Source organism: Amaranthus tricolor, chromosome 3 (genome assembly GCF_026212465.1).
Source record: "Amaranthus tricolor cultivar Red isolate AtriRed21 chromosome 3, ASM2621246v1, whole genome shotgun sequence".
NCBI lineage: Eukaryota > Viridiplantae > Streptophyta > Magnoliopsida > Caryophyllales > Amaranthaceae > Amaranthus > Amaranthus tricolor.
Genome location: NC_080049.1, coordinates 30,045,781 through 30,065,476, shown reverse-complemented (window position 1 = coordinate 30,065,476; position 19,696 = coordinate 30,045,781). Strand labels below are relative to the sequence as shown.

General features: G+C 31.9%; 4 protein-coding genes across 7 annotated transcripts; all 4 read right to left on the bottom strand.

Moving 5' to 3' along the window:
• Positions 1 to 1,998: 1,998 nt before the first annotated feature.
• On the bottom strand, positions 1,999 to 7,882 carry LOC130808969 (ubiquitin-like domain-containing CTD phosphatase). Its single transcript, XM_057674546.1, has 6 exons — positions 7,498 to 7,882; positions 6,576 to 6,720; positions 3,407 to 3,521; positions 3,237 to 3,300; positions 2,699 to 2,864; positions 1,999 to 2,479 (listed from the first exon to the last, which is right to left on the bottom strand). Exons 1-6 carry the CDS (start codon positions 7,728 to 7,730, stop codon positions 2,234 to 2,236), a joined length of 969 nt encoding a protein of 322 aa, XP_057530529.1. The 5' UTR covers positions 7,731 to 7,882; the 3' UTR covers positions 1,999 to 2,233.
• Positions 7,883 to 8,865: 983 nt separating this feature from the next.
• On the bottom strand, positions 8,866 to 11,549 carry LOC130808968 (uncharacterized). Of its 2 annotated transcripts, none has more exons than XM_057674545.1 (3): positions 11,310 to 11,549; positions 10,753 to 10,831; positions 8,866 to 10,649 (listed from the first exon to the last, which is right to left on the bottom strand). In XM_057674545.1, the coding sequence occupies exons 2-3, from the start codon at positions 10,777 to 10,779 to the stop codon at positions 9,066 to 9,068; spliced, it is 1,611 nt and encodes a 536-aa protein (XP_057530528.1). In that variant the 5' UTR covers positions 10,780 to 10,831; positions 11,310 to 11,549; the 3' UTR covers positions 8,866 to 9,065. The 2 variants fall into 2 exon arrangements, with proteins under 2 accessions (XP_057530528.1, XP_057530527.1); XM_057674544.1 differs by having other exon boundaries at positions 10,753 to 10,811; positions 11,310 to 11,548.
• A 2,353-nt stretch (positions 11,550 to 13,902) lies between these two features.
• On the bottom strand, positions 13,903 to 15,588 carry LOC130808967 (uncharacterized). Of its 2 annotated transcripts, none has more exons than XM_057674542.1 (2): positions 15,393 to 15,588; positions 13,903 to 15,082 (listed from the first exon to the last, which is right to left on the bottom strand). In XM_057674542.1, the coding sequence occupies exon 2, from the start codon at positions 15,070 to 15,072 to the stop codon at positions 14,044 to 14,046; it is 1,029 nt and encodes a 342-aa protein (XP_057530525.1). In that variant the 5' UTR covers positions 15,073 to 15,082; positions 15,393 to 15,588; the 3' UTR covers positions 13,903 to 14,043. The 2 variants fall into 2 exon arrangements, with proteins under 2 accessions (XP_057530525.1, XP_057530526.1); XM_057674543.1 differs by having other exon boundaries at positions 13,903 to 14,947; positions 15,393 to 15,582.
• A 1,796-nt stretch (positions 15,589 to 17,384) lies between these two features.
• LOC130808966 (uncharacterized) lies at positions 17,385 to 19,280 on the bottom strand. Of its 2 annotated transcripts, XM_057674541.1 has the most exons (3): positions 19,202 to 19,280; positions 18,902 to 19,098; positions 17,385 to 17,581 (listed from the first exon to the last, which is right to left on the bottom strand). In XM_057674541.1, exons 1-3 carry the CDS (start codon positions 19,226 to 19,228, stop codon positions 17,509 to 17,511), a joined length of 297 nt encoding a protein of 98 aa, XP_057530524.1. In that variant the 5' UTR covers positions 19,229 to 19,280; the 3' UTR covers positions 17,385 to 17,508. The 2 variants fall into 2 exon arrangements, with proteins under 2 accessions (XP_057530524.1, XP_057530523.1); XM_057674540.1 differs by lacking the exons at positions 18,902 to 19,098; positions 19,202 to 19,280 and adding an exon at positions 18,157 to 18,499.
• Between the last annotated feature and the right edge of the window lie 416 nt (positions 19,281 to 19,696).

Here is a 19,696-nt window from a genome sequence, read left to right as displayed (position 1 = left end):
TATGTGAAGAATTTGATTTTATGGAAGTGATGAAAGTGTTATGGAGTGGATTTGAAGTGTTTTTATATAAATTATAAGCTTAGTGGCATTTTCGTAATTTTTTAAGTTTCAGGGGTAAAATCGTAATTTCATTCAAGGGGGGGGTGGCGATAAAATGAAATTGGTGGCGACAAATAAGAAATGGGATAATTTATATGGGTTTCGTAAAAATATTACTACTTTTTATGTTTTTTTTTTTGCGTTCTTTTTTTAATTTTAGTTTGTCTTTTTTATTTACGTTTTTCTTTTATTTGGTAATGGTTTTACTTCTTTTCTTTTAATCTCATTTATAAACGTATTATCTTTTTTCATTTTAATCACTTTTTTTATCTATTTATTTTCTTGATTGGTCCCTCACCGGAGACCAGAAACTGGATAGTACTATATACTACTTCCTCCGTTTCATAATACCCGCTACATTTTCTATTTTTGACAATTTCATATTACTTGTTACATTTCCGTTTTTAGTAAAAAAACAATCATTTAAAGTTCTACCTATCCCTATTTTTATCGTACTCTATACTCTATAATAAAATACTATACTATACTCTATAAAGTCATCTAACAACCTATTTTTCCCTTTTCTTTTTCAATTAACAATAATAAAATACTATACTCTATAAAGTAAACAATCAGCTACAGTGTAGGTCAATCACTTTTCTTAATTCTCATGCCCATGCAAATGTAGCAACTAAAAAACGGAACGGAAGAAGTACATACCAACTTTGTGGTAATTTAATACTAATCATATGGCATTATAATACCAATTGTAATGTTATAATATCAACTTTGTAGTATTATGATACCAATTGTGTAAATTTATAATACTAATGTTGTAGTATTATAATCCCAACAATATAGTATTATAATATTTATTTTATAAAATTATAAATCTAATTATTGTAATTTGACAATAATATTAAAGAAAAACGTAAATCATTATAACCCAACTGTATGGTATTATAATACCAATTTTGTGGTACTATATATAATGTCAACTCTATCCTATTTCAATATCAATTTTTTTTCTAGAAAACATTAGTTAGATGAATACCAAGTATTCAAGAGGATTGACAATAGATTAATTAACGATTACAATTGATTTAACGGGATGATGATGATTATTGTTTCTCATTGACCGATGGACATATTAAAAATGAAGCAATGAATATTATAAAGAGATATTGGTTCCATAAAATTATAAAATTTAGAAATATTTTAATATATTAATAAACAAATTTACAAATACCAAAATATAAAAGAACATAATTTAAGTTACGGGCCCATAATTTATATTTTGCTAAGGGCCTTTGAAATGTCGGAGATGGCTTTGGTTAGAACCACAACTTAAATATGTTATAATTCCAACTAAACTATGTTATAATACCAACTAAATTCTCTAAAATTAGGTCAAAATATCAACATATATTCCTTCTTCAATCTCAAATTTAACTAATGATGTATTGAGAGTAACTTACTAAATGGGAACAAAGATGTTTGACCACATCTTTGTTCGCAATTACTAACTGTGAATAAATTAAGTGACCTTTTTGATCAAATTATTTATTCGTTGTTATTAACTACGAACATATTCCTAACTAAAATTTGGGCTACAAGTGCTGATTTTTGAAATTAAATTTTACAAAAGCTTATATATTGAAATCTTTTGCTTAAAAAGCTTATCTTCTTCAAACTTTAACATTTATCGGAAATCATAGAAACATTTAGTTTTTTTATTTTAAAAAAATGGGAGAGGTTTCTAAAAGAGAAGGTCTCAAAAGCAACAATTAGGGATAACCTAAATGAAAGAAAATTTAACTTGAAGACAAATTGGGCATTTAATGTAACGAGACCAGGAGGAATTTGTTTTTACCATTTAGTTACTAATATAAACTTAACTTTGAACCATTTCCTCCTTAAGCTTCAATGAACGTTTTAACCTGATATAGAGGCTACCTCTTACATTTATCAGAATCTTATTTTCAAAAAAATGCCAATATTAAACATAATTTTCACATCAATCTGTTTTACAGAAACACCACAGTAATATTATACTACTAATCATGAACTTGATGATCTGCAACAGCATAATTTATCTAAGAAAAAAAAGAAAGAAAAGCATAATCTTGATAATTAATACAATACAATTCATCTTCTGCTGCCAGTCTATAGCATTAGAACAATAGAAGATGCATCAAGCACGACGACGTCGTTTTGAATTATCATCAGTGTATGATTCCCATCTACGATGATCAAGGGCACTGAGATCATCAAGTTCAGCGACAGAAAGCAGATATTGTGTGAGCTTTATTAGTTCATTATCACTCTCTCTATTAGCATGAGCTTTTCTGAAGGGTCTGATTGTCAGTCCATTCTGTGGGTTCATCACAAAATTTCTTCTCAAATCATCGAACATTATAGTGTTCATTGAATTGTAATGCTGTCACATAAAACGATTGTTAGATTATTCACAAATGCATTTATCTCCCAAGAAAAAGCGGATATTGCACACTGACTAAGGCTCGTGCAAATGTACAAATGCGTGTATATGGTATTCTCCACAAATGAAACGGTAGGTTTACAATGACATATTATGAGACCTGCAGAATTAGAATACAAGTTGAGCAGATCCAAAACAAAGAAGAAATTTTATACTAACCTCGGGAAACTGAGCCCATATCAAACCCAGGGGTTTACAGTCAAAAACACCACGTGATTCTGATTGAACCGTGATCATTGCTAAATGGTCTAAAAGTGCAGTAATTTTGTAGTTGGGATTGTCAAGTACTCCAAGTTGCCCCATCTTTAGTTCAACCCACTTCATACTGCAAAATGTACCCAATTTTATTAGCCTTAATTAAATATTCACACCATTCAAAATTTTGTGCTACTAAATAATATCAAAAAATTTAAAGACAGAACCATTCTTTCTTCATTGAATATTCAGTATTTTGTTTGCTTAGGTAGCTTCTCTTTGATATTACTAGGGCAGTAAGATTGCATTCGTTATTGCTAGGGTAGTAAGGTTGCATCTTGCATGCATCCGATCACATAACCCGGTCCATGCAGGTCTATTAAGTAGCATTAGGATAATGCAATATTGTCGACTAAATATTCAGTATTGCTAAAAAGACTAAATGATTGAGATGAGATAACTATAATATTTGAGTTTTGTAGGCCAAACAAATGAAACTTGCCTCGTTGCAGACCATATCATTATATCATACTCAGCATAAACTGCAGTGAGGAATTCATGGAGATCTGCAAGAATGATTTTTATGTTCTGAATTAGGATAATAATAATCACAACTAGATAGTCCCTTGTATACATTGCTACAAAAGTTCAAATCACCAAAGAGAAACTTACAAGGACGCATAAGCTGCAAAGGGTTTTCTGCAGGTGAACGATGGTCAAATAGAGTATAGTCAATATCAAGAACAAGTAGCTTCTTTCCCTTTCGGCAGGGATTCCGTACTTCAATCTACAATATACCCAAATGGTGAAGGAAACCGATCACAAAAAGACCAAGAGAAACATAATTCCACTAAAAGAGAAATCAAAAACACAAGACAAAGGAATCTAGAATGAGGAAAACATAAGATTACAACAAGTAGAGAATTATTGATTAATCAGATGATCAGAATTAAAGCTTGTACTATTTCTATTGTTTGACGAGACAATAAAGAGGTCACAACACATCACATACACAGGTTCTAGGTTAACCCAAACTACATGAGCAATAAGCTGATGCTGATGATTTAATTATTTTGTCGTTGTCCAGAGAAACATGTGGCTCATGTTCATACATAACAATCACACTACCCCAAGAAAAAACGGCCACATATATATTTTTGGGTAACTAGAGAGAACATTGGGAGAACTTAAGAATGTGATGGTTTACAATTTACTTCCCAAGGTGCCGCTAATTGAATTGGATGACCGCAAGAGTGGACTCAAGAATTATAAAGGGTCTTTAAGTGAAATCATGTGATATATACATTAAATAAGGGGCTATGGAAATGTGAATTATCCCAGAGGATATAGTAGATTCCAAAAAACAGGAAAAACAGCAAGATATCAGACACAATTCTGTCAAATTCACATTCTCATGTGTTCATTTTCCAGTTCAGTCATAATAGGGAGCATATTTCTTACATCAATAGGAATATTTAATTCTTAAACTTCACTACTTAAATCCAACCAGCAAACCAATGCCAAACAATCACCACACCGACAAGAGTGGAATATGGAATTTTTCGTCTAACAGCTAAATTTTCTTCAATTACACCTTCATGGATTAAATATATAGAAAAAACGAGAAGAGGCATAATAGTGAATAGATACTCGGACGATTTCACCGAGAAGAACAAAAATCAACATAAATTAAGTATTTGCTATGAGAAAAGTACATCCAAAAAGCCTTATAGATGCAAAAGAAAAAAGGATTCTATAGATCATGTCCCTACACCCACAATAGCTGTCATTTATGTCACTGTTTTTTGTACTTCTCCATATGTTTGTGGGCAGTTCTTTCGTATCTTAATTTTTTTTTCCTAAAGAATTCCGTTTGTATTTTGAGGGTATTTTAAAGTGTCCAGTAGACATTTGAAGTGACAGTGGTAGTTTTGTTGATTTGATGGGGTTGTACAGACGTTTCGTATGAAGGAGTAGATTCCAAGGTCATACTAATGTGACGAATTAAAGTAAAATTCTGAACAGAAACATCGAGCTTATACAGTTTCTCTTTACGGTTTACAATTTGTATTAATAATGACTTCCACTCAATATATTTGACGACAACACTTAAAAGTTTAAGAAAGAATGGGATTGGTTCAAAAGCTTACATAAGAAGTCATAGAAACAAAGTTTAAATCCGAATCAAAAGTAATGGACAAAGTTATTTACAGTCAAAAAGATTATGGTGTGTATGTTAACATCATCAAGAAAAAGTACTATTGTAGACCAGATGGGTAAAAAGGCTAAACTAATGACAAAAGACTTCAGTTATTTTGCCTACTTTAAGAGAAATGGGTAGCTGGTTATTTCATAAGAAGTACTTCCTGTGGTTTCAATTAAATGCAACACTTGTACTTTTACACTATTCGTTGACTTTGTTTCAACTTTCAAATTTTCTCCCCCATTTGTAAGAAATTAAAAATTAAGTGGAATCTCGTTGGATTCGTCTTAAAATGTAGTTTTCAAAGATCAAAATTTTTTATAATTTTTACATGTACATAATTAAAGATATAAATGACTCAAGTAGTGCATTGAGTTACATGAAAAACCTTAATGTTGTATTAAAATAGGGAGGAAGTGTAAAATCTGATCTGGTTTTTCTTATTGGAAATGTACTAACTTTGCTACAAGTACAATTTTGATTGTTATTTTTGTACTCAGCAACGTTTTGCTAAGAGATGATAGATCCACGACAAATCATTTTGGAGAAGTAGAGAGTGGTACGTGCGAAAGCCTACACAAAATACCTTATTAGGGCATTATCATATTTGAGATGAGTGTGGCTTACAAAACAAATTATAGTCTGAAAAGATGTTTAAATATTTGCATTGTCAACTTTGTTAGTGCAAGACTTGTGGCTACATGATGGGTGTTAGATTGTATTTCCTGGATTAAGTATGTATTATCTTTTTTTCGATATGTATTAGATTCTAAAAGGTTTATCATAAGCTTTAGTTTAAATATATGGTCTAGAAAACTAGAGTTGACTTCAAGTTAAGAATCCACATAGCGATGTCCACGGAACGAATCACAGCATCAAGAATGTCACCACAATCATGACGACATCTGCAAAAAAAAAATTCTATGTTGTGTGCAATTGATAACAATACGCAGCTGAATATGCTAAATTACATTGAGCACCAATTGATCATCTTGGCATTGTGGGCTTGATGTATGGTAAGTTGAGGTTAATGTACTTGGGTTTGTAATGAATGCAGCAGGCATCCATGCTGAAGAGAAAGAGCTTTGAGCCTTTGATATTTAACGGGGTTAAATTAAATTAAATTGCATGCAGCAGCAAATCATAGATTTGTTTCTGTAAATGAATTCACTAGGAGGGATATCGAGTGTTGTATGTTATTTAGGGGTTGGATTGATTGATTTATAGTTTCAGGAGTTAAACAATAGTACTTATTTTGATCCATTTATTTAGAGATAACACGCATGTTCTACATAAATAACCATAAGAAGTGCTTTTTTTTGAAGTGATTGTGATGTAAACTCTTATAGCTGCATACACAATAAAATATTAATTTGGGTGACATTCAATTCTTTCTTCCTGCATTACTAGCTTTGAAAAGTTTGATTATTATCTCATTTGAGAGTGTATTTCAAGTTTTAACTAGTTTAAGTAAACATTGTATCCCTTTGTTGTTCTTTTCACATTATAATTACAAAGCAGACATGAAGATTCAAAGGATTAACGAAACTCAACGATCTAATCATTACAGCAACAGCAAAAAAATACAAGAAGAAGAATAGTTTTAGCGATTTCATAATAACAGCTAGAAACACCAACCTTATACTGATCAATGCGCCTCCTAAGTTTCTGCTTGTTAATCTCCTTATCCTTTACTTCAACAGCTTCATCAAGTCCAATTTCAAAATCATCAACAATCTCAGGAGCATCAACTGGATCAATGATTATATCATCTTCAACAGACCTACATGATCATGTCATTTGATTATCAATCTAGCAATTACTACAATTTCCCACCCAGGTTAACAAAATTTGTCTTTTCAACTCCCCTTTCGCTCAAAATGGCCAAAAATAGATCAAAACCGACCATAATTCGCATTTTGATTCACAATTCATGAGGAAAATAGTAAATCATGTGACAATGTTAAAATATTATTCTTAGGGGATGCCATGAAAGTGATCAAAGCCTTGCGTCAGGAATAGTGAATCAAAAACCGACCAGAATTCTTCTTTTCAATTTCCCTGTCGCTCAAAATGGCCAAAAATAGATCAAAACCGACCAAAATTCCCTTTTTGATTGACAATTCGTGAGGAAGATAGTGAATCATGTGATGTTCTGAGTTCTCACCAAACAATTAAGCGCCTCTTAAGGATGGCAATGGCATTGTGCAAGAACAAGAGCACAATAATAAACTAATTGCACCTACATTTCCAAAACTAGGGTTTCAAAATAGCTTCTTACTTCTCACTTCACAATTAATTAGGGAAACTACACTTCAACATAAGTTTGGTTTATCCAATCAAACCATGATCCCGATTAATATTCTTTTTCCAATTCTTCGATCAACTCATAAAAAACACCTTCAATAAAAAAATTTCAGAATAAAGAAACTAAAACTCAGAATAAGTTTTCTATGCTCAATAACCATAATCCCAATAACAGTTTTTTTTTATCAATTCTTCAACTCATTAAAAACAAAATTCAATTCAATCAAAAGAAAATAGAGAAAGGACGAATCACCCAATCATAGTCATCTTGACAGAAGATTTAAGAGGTAAAAGAGAGAGAAGAGTTGAATCATCTGAAAGCTTAGGAGCCATGATTTTAGGGTAGAGAAGTTTTTGACGTTTCGGGAGGACATTTGTGGATTGACAAATACGACGCTTGAGCTCCCCAATCGTATCGTCACCGCAGACTCGAACAGAAAACTCCTTCCCACTCCATTTCACCGTCAGCGTAATCTCTTCCTCCATTGATGAGCATTCGCTGGAACTCAACTAAGGGTTATACCAAATTTTACAATACTGTCCTGATAATAAAATCTTCAATTAATGTCAATTAAATTAATTAAAGGTTGGTACTTGACATTTGATGTTATGATGTGTCAATGCTTAATCTTTATTCGCACCAGGCTAATTACTTATTGAAGACACAATTAATATTTTTAAGGTTAAAATTAATATCATAACAAATTTATAAGAGTTTTAAAGAATATAATTAATTTCTTTATGGTTACAAAAAATTTGTTAAAGATTATAAATTATAATTAATTGTTATAATTGATCATTTATATATAAACTTGTCGATTATTAAGTTAAAGTTATTTGCCTTTAAAAAAAGAAAGTTAAAATTATTCGTTCTATTGTTTTACTTCATTGATCACTTATATATAACAAAATTGAAGGGGCTAGGAGAGCATATTCATTAAGTAAAGAAAAAGGCATTGGTATGTGAAATTTTTAGAAAACTAAGGTGAAAATTAAGGTGCTCTAAATGGATCCTAGAAGGAATAAATATGGTTGAATCCAATTTCATAGGATCTGGAAATTTTGAATTTGGACCCAGATTTGGGGGTCTAATATCAGTCCAATATAATATTTTATTTTTTTCCTTAAAATTTTTTAAAATATATTAAATGATTTTTATCCATTTATATAAAATTATTTAAACATTTTCAACTAAAAAAGATATCGTAATATTTTATATAAAGTTTTCTAACATTAAAGTTTTTAAAACGAAATATTCAAGTCATTTGATTTTTAAAGTACAGATACAACGAAGATATTTCAAATTAAATCAACCGATAAAGTTTCAAATCACATAATGTTCCAATATATACAAAGTTCCAAATTAAATAATTAAATATAAACGGTGATTAAATATAATTTTGAAAAAAAAGTTATAAATAGGACTATGTTTCGAATCTGGATTTAAAACGTGTGGACCCGAACGTAAACTCAGACCCTAAGGTCATGAACCTAGATCCGACCTGAACCCATAGGGTCCAAATTTAGATAGATCCAAACCCTTAAACTAGGGTCGAGCATGGTGTAGAACCTTAGGTTCCAAGACCTGTGCTTATCCCTAATTTCTAGTGGTAGTGGGGTAGTAGTAAACAATTTCTTACAGTGTAGACATTGGATATACATCAGGCTTTGTATATCTTTAACAATTTCTTGGCAAAATAAACACTAGGAAGAGTGAAAATGGTGCATCACCTCAGCACCTCAAAATATTCATAACTAATACTATTATAATATAAAAATACTTATCAAAATTAAGTATCAATATAATCTTGCACATGAAGCTTAGCCTATTTGTTTCACCTTTAATTGAAGCAAATGAGAATCATCAGAATGCCCTTGAATAATCTCCTCAAATTCACTTAACTGTTCAGGTAACAATTCTATAGAGCCAGTCACAATGGGCTTGCCGTCACAATTCTTCAACTCTGCCAATATTATAAGCGATTCCATTAAACGTACATTCACCCTTGTTTTGGACAATTTCAATTTGAAAGCCTTTCCAGATTGTACTTGTTTGCATGTACAAGCCTTGCTCACAGGTTTATGATAGAGGATTGTCTCGTAGTATTTTTTAAATGAATCAGTAGAGAAGTCAGATAGACCAGAGCGAGTAGAAAATCTCCCAAAAACACAGACATTCTCATTAGCATGAGAATGATCTTCTTTGATCAAAAGGGTTGCCTCAACCACCACTTGAATTGCCGGCATAAATATAGAGTAGTACACTATTGCATAGCCGCATTTACCTTTAACCATCACAGCAAGACGAGAGTCCAAAGAATCCTCACCTAAACTACCATCCCACCGAGTTTTACCCTCGTTGATTTCTAAATTACCGCCCACATCTTTGAGATCAAGAACAAATTCAACCTTATTCCTTGTAGATATAAAGCCATTTGGATCTTGTAATGTAAGCGTACCATGTGACTTGATAAATTCACATTCATTACAATCTCGCTTATAAATACAAAATGAACCATAATCCGTATTGACCGTGATGCAACCATATGCACTTCCAGATTGTCCATCATTAAAATATACACTAACAGAAAATATTTCAACCAAATACTTGCCATCTAAAAGACACTCTTGTTCTATGGGTTCTATATGGGATGGAAATGCCTTACAAATACCTAAGAACTTCACAACATCAAGACATGTAACTCCAATCATCCGTCTTTCATCATGCCAATCATTCATATCATTAGGCAAGCAACCATTACACTTACTAGTATCACTTACATGTAATTCATCTGACAATAACTGCTCAGAAAAGAAACCCCAGTCATTGATACGATCCAATAGCCATGAAGACAAAGGTACTTCAAACCCAAATTCAAAAGCATTACTTAATATGCAAGAAAATAAATCAACTTTTGTACTTTCACATATCACAAGACACAGCACAGCTAATGAAGTTCTTACTCTAACCTTTTCTTGAGTGTTAGCGAATTTCTTTTTATCACGCATCACGAGAAAAGAAGTCCCCAAAAGCTTTTTACAGATATTTGAGAGATAATTTACGGCTTTCAAAAATGTGGATAATCCCAATTTCAAATCCTCTATCCCAAACTTAAGTAGTCTCGAGTCATCATCGTATAATTGAAATTCATTAACATCAAGAGAATTGCCAAAAGGATCTTGGTAGTTAATTATACGGAGATCATACCTCCTTATTTTAACTAAACCCTTGTCTATACCACCCTCTTGCAATTTAAGATCAATGTAAAATGCATCAGCTTCTTCTTCCAATGGTAAAATATGACAGCCATGGGAAGTCCTATTATTATCTCTAATCAAGTCACGTAGCTCCGCAATAAAAGTGAGATACTTGTCATTTTTAAAGTCATACTTAAACTGCAAATTCTGAAAATCAATAATTGAAATTGATTACTCGAGTTATCAAATAATATTACAAGTATCAAAATGAAACCCTTAAAAAATAGAAATGAAACTGAAAAATATAAACCTGCGATTGCCGAAGAAACTCTGACATAGATAAATAGGGAATTCTTCAATGCTTATTGGCTATGAATTAAGAAACAACACTGAAAATAATGAGTTCCTTTTCAGTTATCAAGAAACAAAAATCAAATGGTCATGTTCTAACGTTTTAAAACAAAATGATCCAAATAAAAACAAAATTCAGCACATGCACAGCCATTTTAAAACTAAAAGCATGTAAAAACAAAGTTAAATTCAAAAACAAAGAACTCTATAACAGAAACAAAACTGTAATGGAAACAATCAAAAAAACAAACACGAACAAAAATTAGAAGAACAAAAAAAAAATCTCTAAAATAAAAAATCAAAGAAAAGTCAGTATAAATCACTAAAAAAAAAATCAGTAAAAATCGAGAGCAAGAGAAAATCAAAAGAGAATGGGATGAAATCATCCAAATTCAAAAACAGCTTTCCTTTTACTAAATCCACAAATTACGAACATTAAACAAACATCAATTAAAGTGCATGCATCCACAACGAAAACAACAATTATTGAACCAAAAACAAAAAATGAAAACGAACCTAAGAATTAGAACGAGGGAGAGAAAATGAGTGTTGAGAAGAATGTAAATCAGATGAACAATTTCGATATTCTTCGTGGATGAAGGCGCCGAAGTGGGAAGAAAATCACGGTGAGAGAAGGAGTATTGAGGAGAAGTCTTTCACAATCACAAGTTTTTACCGTGTCGGGCTTTTCTTTTCAATTTTTAGGGTTAGTTCATGAGTTTTTATATATAGTAACCCATACCGTCTCTTCAAATGGAAAATTATTAATGATACTCCTGTGTTATTGCACTTCATCTTTGGTATTATTGTGTTTTTTCGAATTTCAATGGTAACTTCAGCATATCTTGCCACGATCGCACTCCACTCTTTCCCCCAATGCAAAGCAAAAGAAGCTCCTATACCTATCATGTCAAGCTATGATCCTCCTGCTGCTCAACATAATGATCAAAGTCAAATGTGTCATAGCAGGAACATCATAGGAATTCATGAACAAACAACAACAAACACATACACGTCAGTAATCGATGAATTTATAACAATTAGAGTCATTGAACAAAACTATAGACAACGATATAGTATGGTAATAACGAGTCTACTCATCTGTTTAAACACCTTTATTCCCTCATGATTTCTCTTTCAAACTACTAATCCCTCGAAGTATATTCAAAGGTAGTGGATCTTTTCTCTATTCATGGCATAGTGACACGGCCAAGGGCGTTATCGGCCATCCGGCGCCCATGGCAAAGTATGAGCTCATTAGCCCTCCAGCTGACCTTCTCGGGTCCTACCTTCGGGAAAAAACTAACACACTGGGGTACTAAACTAGTGAAGAGGCCACCATATTGAGGTTTGCAAAGTCCGCATGGTAACACCTCGGTCAAGGGGCGGTATCGGCCATCCGGCGCCCAATGACAAAAGTATGCTCATACCCCCTTACGGTGATCCCGTCGGATCGCACATAGGGACTACTAAATCAACCGGACATAATCCAGTTGAGTGACGCCAACTAATCATAATCAAGGCTCAATAAGTAGGAAATCACTTTGTTACCACACACAACCATGGTGCGTTCTCTACTATGTAGAAATTTGTTCTCATAGTCTCCTAATGCTTTCATTCTACTTGCCCATATCACTATTATGACTATTCGCTAACATAGTTTACCTTCTGGCGCTCTATAATTCTAATACAATGCATAAATCATGAAATATTGATAGTACTTTGAAACGATGAATATGATAATTAATTACTGGTGTACGTACCTGCAAGTGTCACTGCACGACCAAAGTTACAAAAATCACCCAACTAAGGTTCTACATTCCTCTTATGAACTGGGAACCTATAGAAGTTAGGAATAGAACAAATAAGTTCCCTTAACTACTTTGACCTACCAGCTAAAAGCCAAAGTGACCACTATCATCCATTCACGACAATTTTTCAATTACTTCTAGCACGTACGCAACTCATTCAACACCAAATATAATCGTCAATTCAACGGTAACACAAGTCTTCTCATCGACAAAGAATAAAAGAATTATGTCAACTGTTTCGTTACATCAACTAACTTTGAGTCACAAAGATTTACATTACCATTAAATAGAATAACGTGTTACATTTAAATCTCACGGTGGCAATATAGCACTAATGTGACAATAACGACAATCTTAAGGTTATCGAGTCACAACATCATTTATTACATTCTCCAAAGTTAGAAAGAACTATAATCAAATACCATGTAGCAACTCTCAACAATAAGTTGATACTATGCTCATAACTTTACTAAAACTATTTATTTATAACTTCAATAACCTAACAAGGGTACTTGTAATTCAAACAATCAAACCACAACACTTAACAACTATTACTCCCAATTGACAACTAACCATTACTACTATCATACAACAACATTTGATCAATCAAGTAGGCCTTAAAAAAAAAAACTTGTAAGATTATCCAACAATCATCATACCACCAAAATATAGCATAAAAGCACACGCACCATTAACAATCTCCTCACTAAATCAAACCCTAACATTTCATGTCTAAAGATGATATTTTTAACCAGTACCCATTTCAAATACTCAAGTAGCTAGTAAACTCAATAACAAAGTAGTCATCAATTTATTAAAGAAATAATTAGGAAGTAAGGAATAGATGGCTCACAATTAGAGTTGGAGAAAAAGAGTGGAAGAGAGCTTGTTGTAGTGGTGGTATGCACGGTGATGGTGGCGCGCATAGAGGCGGCACTGTGCTCATGGAGGGGCTGTTGGTGTGCGGCTAGGGTGGACAAGTGCATCTTGTGCTGCTGACCATGCTGTTGCTCGTGGGAGAGTGGAAGTCGGCTGCTGCTGGTTGCTGTCGTGGAGGAGGGAAGGAAAACCAGCGTTTCTGTGGGGCCGTGCAGCAGGCTAGTGGCGGCACAGCTGCTCACTGACGGCGCAAGGGGAAAAGAGAGAAAGATAGAGGAGAAGGAGCGAAGAGAGCGACGGCTAGGTTTTGAGCAACAAGGATTTTATGCGTTTTTATCACTGTTATTCTTATCATTATTATTATTATTATTATTATTATATATAGAAAAAAAAAAAACTAATCATGGAATAGTCCAAAATGCACCCGAAAAAACACCTCACTAATTACTATTATGAAGTTAATTCAAACATGTTACAATATTAAAATAAATAGATAGATAAACTGAGTTTTAAACGACAATAATCTAATTCAATTTCATGTTACAATATTGTATTACTGTTTAATTTCGGTACGCTTCTGGAATCTCTGATCCCCCGTAAACCCAGCAAACCATCACTTCAATAGCAAGGTTGTTGTAACCCAAAATATAGTCTGCCAATAAATTCATATTGGATGCCAAACATTCCAGTTTTCCTTCGGCAATTTTGATAGAAGAATCAGTATCCCACAAGTCCGCTTCAATTATTAATGAACTATACGCTGGAACAGCAACAACCCATCTAGAAAGTTCAAGTTTCTTTCCATGCTCTGCTTTCACTGATTTGAAATCGCTAGTCTTGAAAATTGTTGTTTTACACTCCTCCTTGATGACGGAATCATCCCCAACCTCAAAATGACTGTATGAAGCAAATATAGTCCCACGAACTTGGTATTTTGAACTTAAAGGTACAACATTCTTATCTATAACTCTAACTTGAATAGATGCTATGACAGCATGTTCAAGTATAGCATAAAACATGGTGACGCAACATCCATTGTCTTCTTCAAAGGTTGCAGACAGCGGTTGCTCATATCCAGCAAACTCATGTTTATCTTTTGTTTGAGATGTTAACATATTAGGCTGATGACAAAAATCTTTCAAAAAGGGACCTCTAGTAATGTGCGCAATTTCAGGTTTCAAAGCGGTCCATGACAATTGCCATTTTGATACAACATCTTCCACCTCACCACACAAGCGGAGATCAATATTAACGGCAAAATTAATCATCAGGTCGATAGCGCGGTTGGGGCCTTGTAACGAAATATTAGAATTGGCCCTTATATGCTCTGAAGTTGCCCGATCACGGTGGTACAAAGTATGGGTATAATCTATATCAACAACTTGAACGTCTCCATAAAGTTCTCCTCGTCTCGCCGTATCGTCAAATTTATCAATGCGGATTTGAAAAATCTCAACCATAGACCTTGTATGAGCAAATCCGAGAGTATGTCTAAGCAATGGTGGAAAATTAATAGCTTTTGATCTAAAAACTTCTGCAATTTCTGTATTTGATTCTGTTTCATCAACATTGCTCGATGATGATGACATAGTCACATAGCTATAAAAACATAAAGAATCAAATAGAAGTAGTAAATTATTAGCCTGAGATGTTGAAAATAGACCAAAGAATCAGGTAAAACTGCAAAATAATCTCCTTTTATAAGTGATTGTTGATATAATTAACGTAGACATCAAAATCTAGGGTTCTTAATCTCAATTCTTAAAATAAGCCCAAAATAATGAAAACTAACTTAGCTTTGATGTACACTGTCCATTCATGGTAGGAAATACATATGTAGTAGTCCATTCATGAATCAACATCAAAATCATGAAAAAATCAAATCAAGCATCTAGAATTAAGGGATCACCTGCGAGATGGAATTAACGGAGATTCGGCGGTGGCGCGGTGCTGGAATGCTGGCTGCACCGTGGACGGAGATTCTTCGTGGAAGAGAAGGCGAAACTAAGCTTTGATGTACTTGCTTCGATTTTCGCAAAGGGAGGCCGAAACTGGCTGAATATTAAACCTAGAAGCCCAGAGTTCACTTGTAAGTGAATATTTGATTTGTAGGGCTACTTTTACACAAAGAGGTTCTCATTTTTTTTACAAATTACACACGCTACTTAGGTTTTTTACTTCCTTACTATGTTCTTTACAAATTCTCTAAATAAACTTTGAGCATTAAAATAAGTGTCTTCATGTATCAGTTTAGAGTCAGGTTTGTTCGCTGTTATAATAAACAGTGAACAAGAAAAATAAATTATTATCATAATTTTGTTCGTTGTTACTAACAATAAACAAAGAGTTTCAATGTCATAACGATTGATGGGAGAAAAATTTACCATGACATTTTCTCCCTTCTTCCTTTTGTTCAATGTTCCTTTTGTTCGCAGTAACAGGCTAACCGCGAACAAATAATATAACTTTTTTGACTAGTTGTTTTGTTCGCTTCCTTAGACTCGGACACAAGACACTTATTTGAGAATAAAAATTTTCCAAAGCTTATTTAGATAATTTTTTTTATAATAAGCTTATTTATTTTTTTTTTTTTCACAATTTAAATTACTTATTCTACGAGTTTTTTTAATGATCACTCATTAATCATTAAACTAACTTATATCCTTTTAAATAAAATTGATCAACTTTTGTATAAGACTATTTAATGGTGAAACGTGTTTAAAGTGAATAATTTAATCATTTAAAGTAGGTGTTTTAATTTTGAAAGCATTAATTTTATGATCCAAAATGTATATTTCTTTTGCTCAACTAAATATCTTCATACCCTTTGTATGTTTTTGGGCTGTTCAGTATAACATTAATTTCCGAAAAATTATTATGATCAAGTTAGTTTTTTTTGGTATATTTAGTTAGTATTTGTATTGATTTTATTTTCATTAACTTGAAACTTTGTAGTTGTACATTTAAATTGTTATGGAATGTTTATAAAATTCAAACTATTGTCCAATGTTATATTTTTTTTATTTAAATTAATTACATCACTTATTTATTTTTTGGTTCCGCTACTGAATACGATCGGATTAGCTTCACATCAAAATTCTTTAATTTGCAACGTCTTGTATAAGACTTCAAATTGTTGAGGGCCTCAATATTAAATTACAAAGTGTGTTTCAGATATTTAAAATGTAAAATTTTAAAAAAATATCATAATTTTTTAAAATTATATATAATTTTAAAAAAATTTCGAATTTTACTTCCAAGTACGTAAATGAGGGCTTATATAAAAATGGCATAAAGACAAAATGATCATGTTGGACTACTACTATTATCTTTTGTGTGGTAAAAACCATGGGCTACTTATTTAATGTTTATTTTGATAATTTATATATTAAATTATATACGTCTTAAAATTATAAAAAGTTAATGTAAAAGTACACGATTAGACGATTCAAACACGATATTATTTGACTATATTTTTTCTTACACATTTGCCGCAATATGCAAAATAAGCTTGAACGATAAATACTATCAATTATTATTATGCAGTGAGTATTTTAGAACAGAGAAAGTACTTTATAAATCTTAAGAAATACAATTGTACTTCTAATTTTTTTAAAATTATACTCCTTTTGTACTTTAAAGAAACTTTTATTTGTCATTTTAGGAGTTTTATTTGTTATTCTCATACTAAATTTTTAATTACTACTTGTGGGGCTGCACACTACCCTCAAGTTACACTATCAAATTTTATAAAATTATTTTATGGTATGTTTGGCAATTTAGAATTCATTTTCAAATGTTAAATTGGGTTAAATACTATATTTGGCAAACTTTGAATTTGAAAATGTAAAATTAGGTCAATTCCATAAAATTACAATAACAATGTAAAATGTGATAAGTATTAAAATTTGCAAATTTTAAGTATATAAGTGTCATTTACAATTCTTAAATTTGAATTCCAAAATTTAATTTCTCTATTTTCAACCGTAGAATAGGACATCCATGGGACGTTTTATCATTATCCTTCACTTTTTCACGTACCTCCGTAATAAAACTCTGATATTTGTCATGTTTGATGTCATACTGGAGTTGCGAATTCTGAAATCAATCATTAAAATTGATTACTCCATGTATAAAATCAAATGACTAGATAAAACAGTATCAAAATGAAACCTAAAAAAGAAGCAAGAGAGAAATTAGGATATATAAATCTGCGACAGCGGAGGAAAATCTGACATTGATACACAAAGACTTCTTCAGTACCTATTGCAATATAAATTAATAATTCGTTTTCAGTTATAATTCTAACCTAAATAATTTTACAGAATATTCAAATGATCCAAACAAAAACAACATTCAGCACCTGCACAGCCATTTAAAAACTAAAAGCATGTAAGAACAATCCAAAACAATCAAATTCAAAAACAAGGAACCCTAAAACAGAAACAAAACTGTAATGGAAACAATCAGAATAACAAAAACGAACATAATTTTGAAAAAGTAAAACAAATCACTAAATTAAAAAAAATCAAAGAAAAACCAGAAAAAAATCGAGAATAAGAGAAAATCAAAATAGAATGTGCGTGAAGAAATCATCCGAATTTAAAAACAACTTTCCTTATACTAAATCCAAAACTAAAAATAGAATGCTTTTGAACTTGGGTTTGAAGTACCTTTGTCTTCATGGCTATTGGATCGTATCAATGACTGGGGTTTCTTTTCTGAGCAGTTATTTTCATATGAATTACATGAAAGTGATACTAATAAGTGTAATGGTTGCATGCCTAATGATATAAATGATTTGCATGATGAAAGATGGGTGATTGGAGTTACATATCTTGATGTTGCGAAGTTCTTAGGTATTTGTAAAGCATTTCCATCGCATATAGAACCCATAGAACAAGAGTGTCTTTTAGATGGCAAGTGTTTGGTTGAAATATTTTCTGTTAGGCATACAACCATTACACTTACTAGTATCACTTTTATGTAATTCATATGACAAAAACTGCTCAGAAAAGAAACCCCAGTCATTGATACGATCCAATAACCATGAAGACAAAGGTACTTCAAACCCAAGTTCAAAAGCATTACTTAATATGCAAGAAAATAAATCAACTTTTATACTTTCACATGTCACAAAACACAGCACAGCTAATGCAGTTCTTACTCTAACCTTTTCTTGAGTGTTTAGCTAACTTTTTATCACACATCACGAGAAAAGAAGTCCCCAAAAGCTTTTTACAAATATTTGAGAGATAATTTACGGCTTTCAAAAATGTGGATAATTCCAATTTCAAAACCTCTATCCCAAATTTAAGTAGTCTCGAGTCATCATCGTATAATGTAAATTCATTAAATTCATTAACATCAAGAGAATTGCCAAAAGGATCTTGGTAGTTAATTATACGGAGATCATACCTCCTTATTTCAACTAAACCCTTGTCTATACCACCCTCTTGCAATTTAAGATCAATGTAAAATGCATCAGCTTCTTCTTCCAATGGTAAAATATGACATCCATGGGAAGTCCTATTATTATCTCTAATCAAGTCACGTAGCTCCGCAATAAAAGTGAGATACTTGTCATTTTTAAAGTCATACTTAAACTGCAAATTCTGAAAATCAATAATTGAAATTGATTACTCGAGTTATCAAATAATATTACAAGTATCAAAATGAAACCCTTAAAAAATAGAAATGAAATTGAAAAATATAAACCTGCGATTGCCGAAGAAACTCTGACATAGATAAATAGGGAATTCTTCAATGCTTATTGGCTATGAATTAAGAAACAACACTGAAAATAATGAGTTCCTTTTCAGTTATCAAGAAACAAAAATCAAATGGTCATCTTCTAACGTTTTAAAACAAAATGATCCAAATAAAAACAAAATTCAGCACATGCACAGCCATTTTAAAACTAAAAGCATGTAAAAACAAAGTTAAATTCAAAAACAAAGAACTCTATAACAGAAACAAAACTGTAATGGAAACAATCAAAAAAACAAACACGAACAAAAATTAGAAAAACAAAAAAGAAATCTCTAAAATAAAAAATCAAAGAAAAGTCAGTAAAAATCACTAAAAAAAATCAGTAAAAATCGAGAGCAAGAGAAAATCAAAAGAGAATGGGATGAAAATTATTTAGATAGTGCATCAAACCAAACATCAACATAGGGACTGAATTTTTTTAGTCAGTTGAAGTTAGTTTAG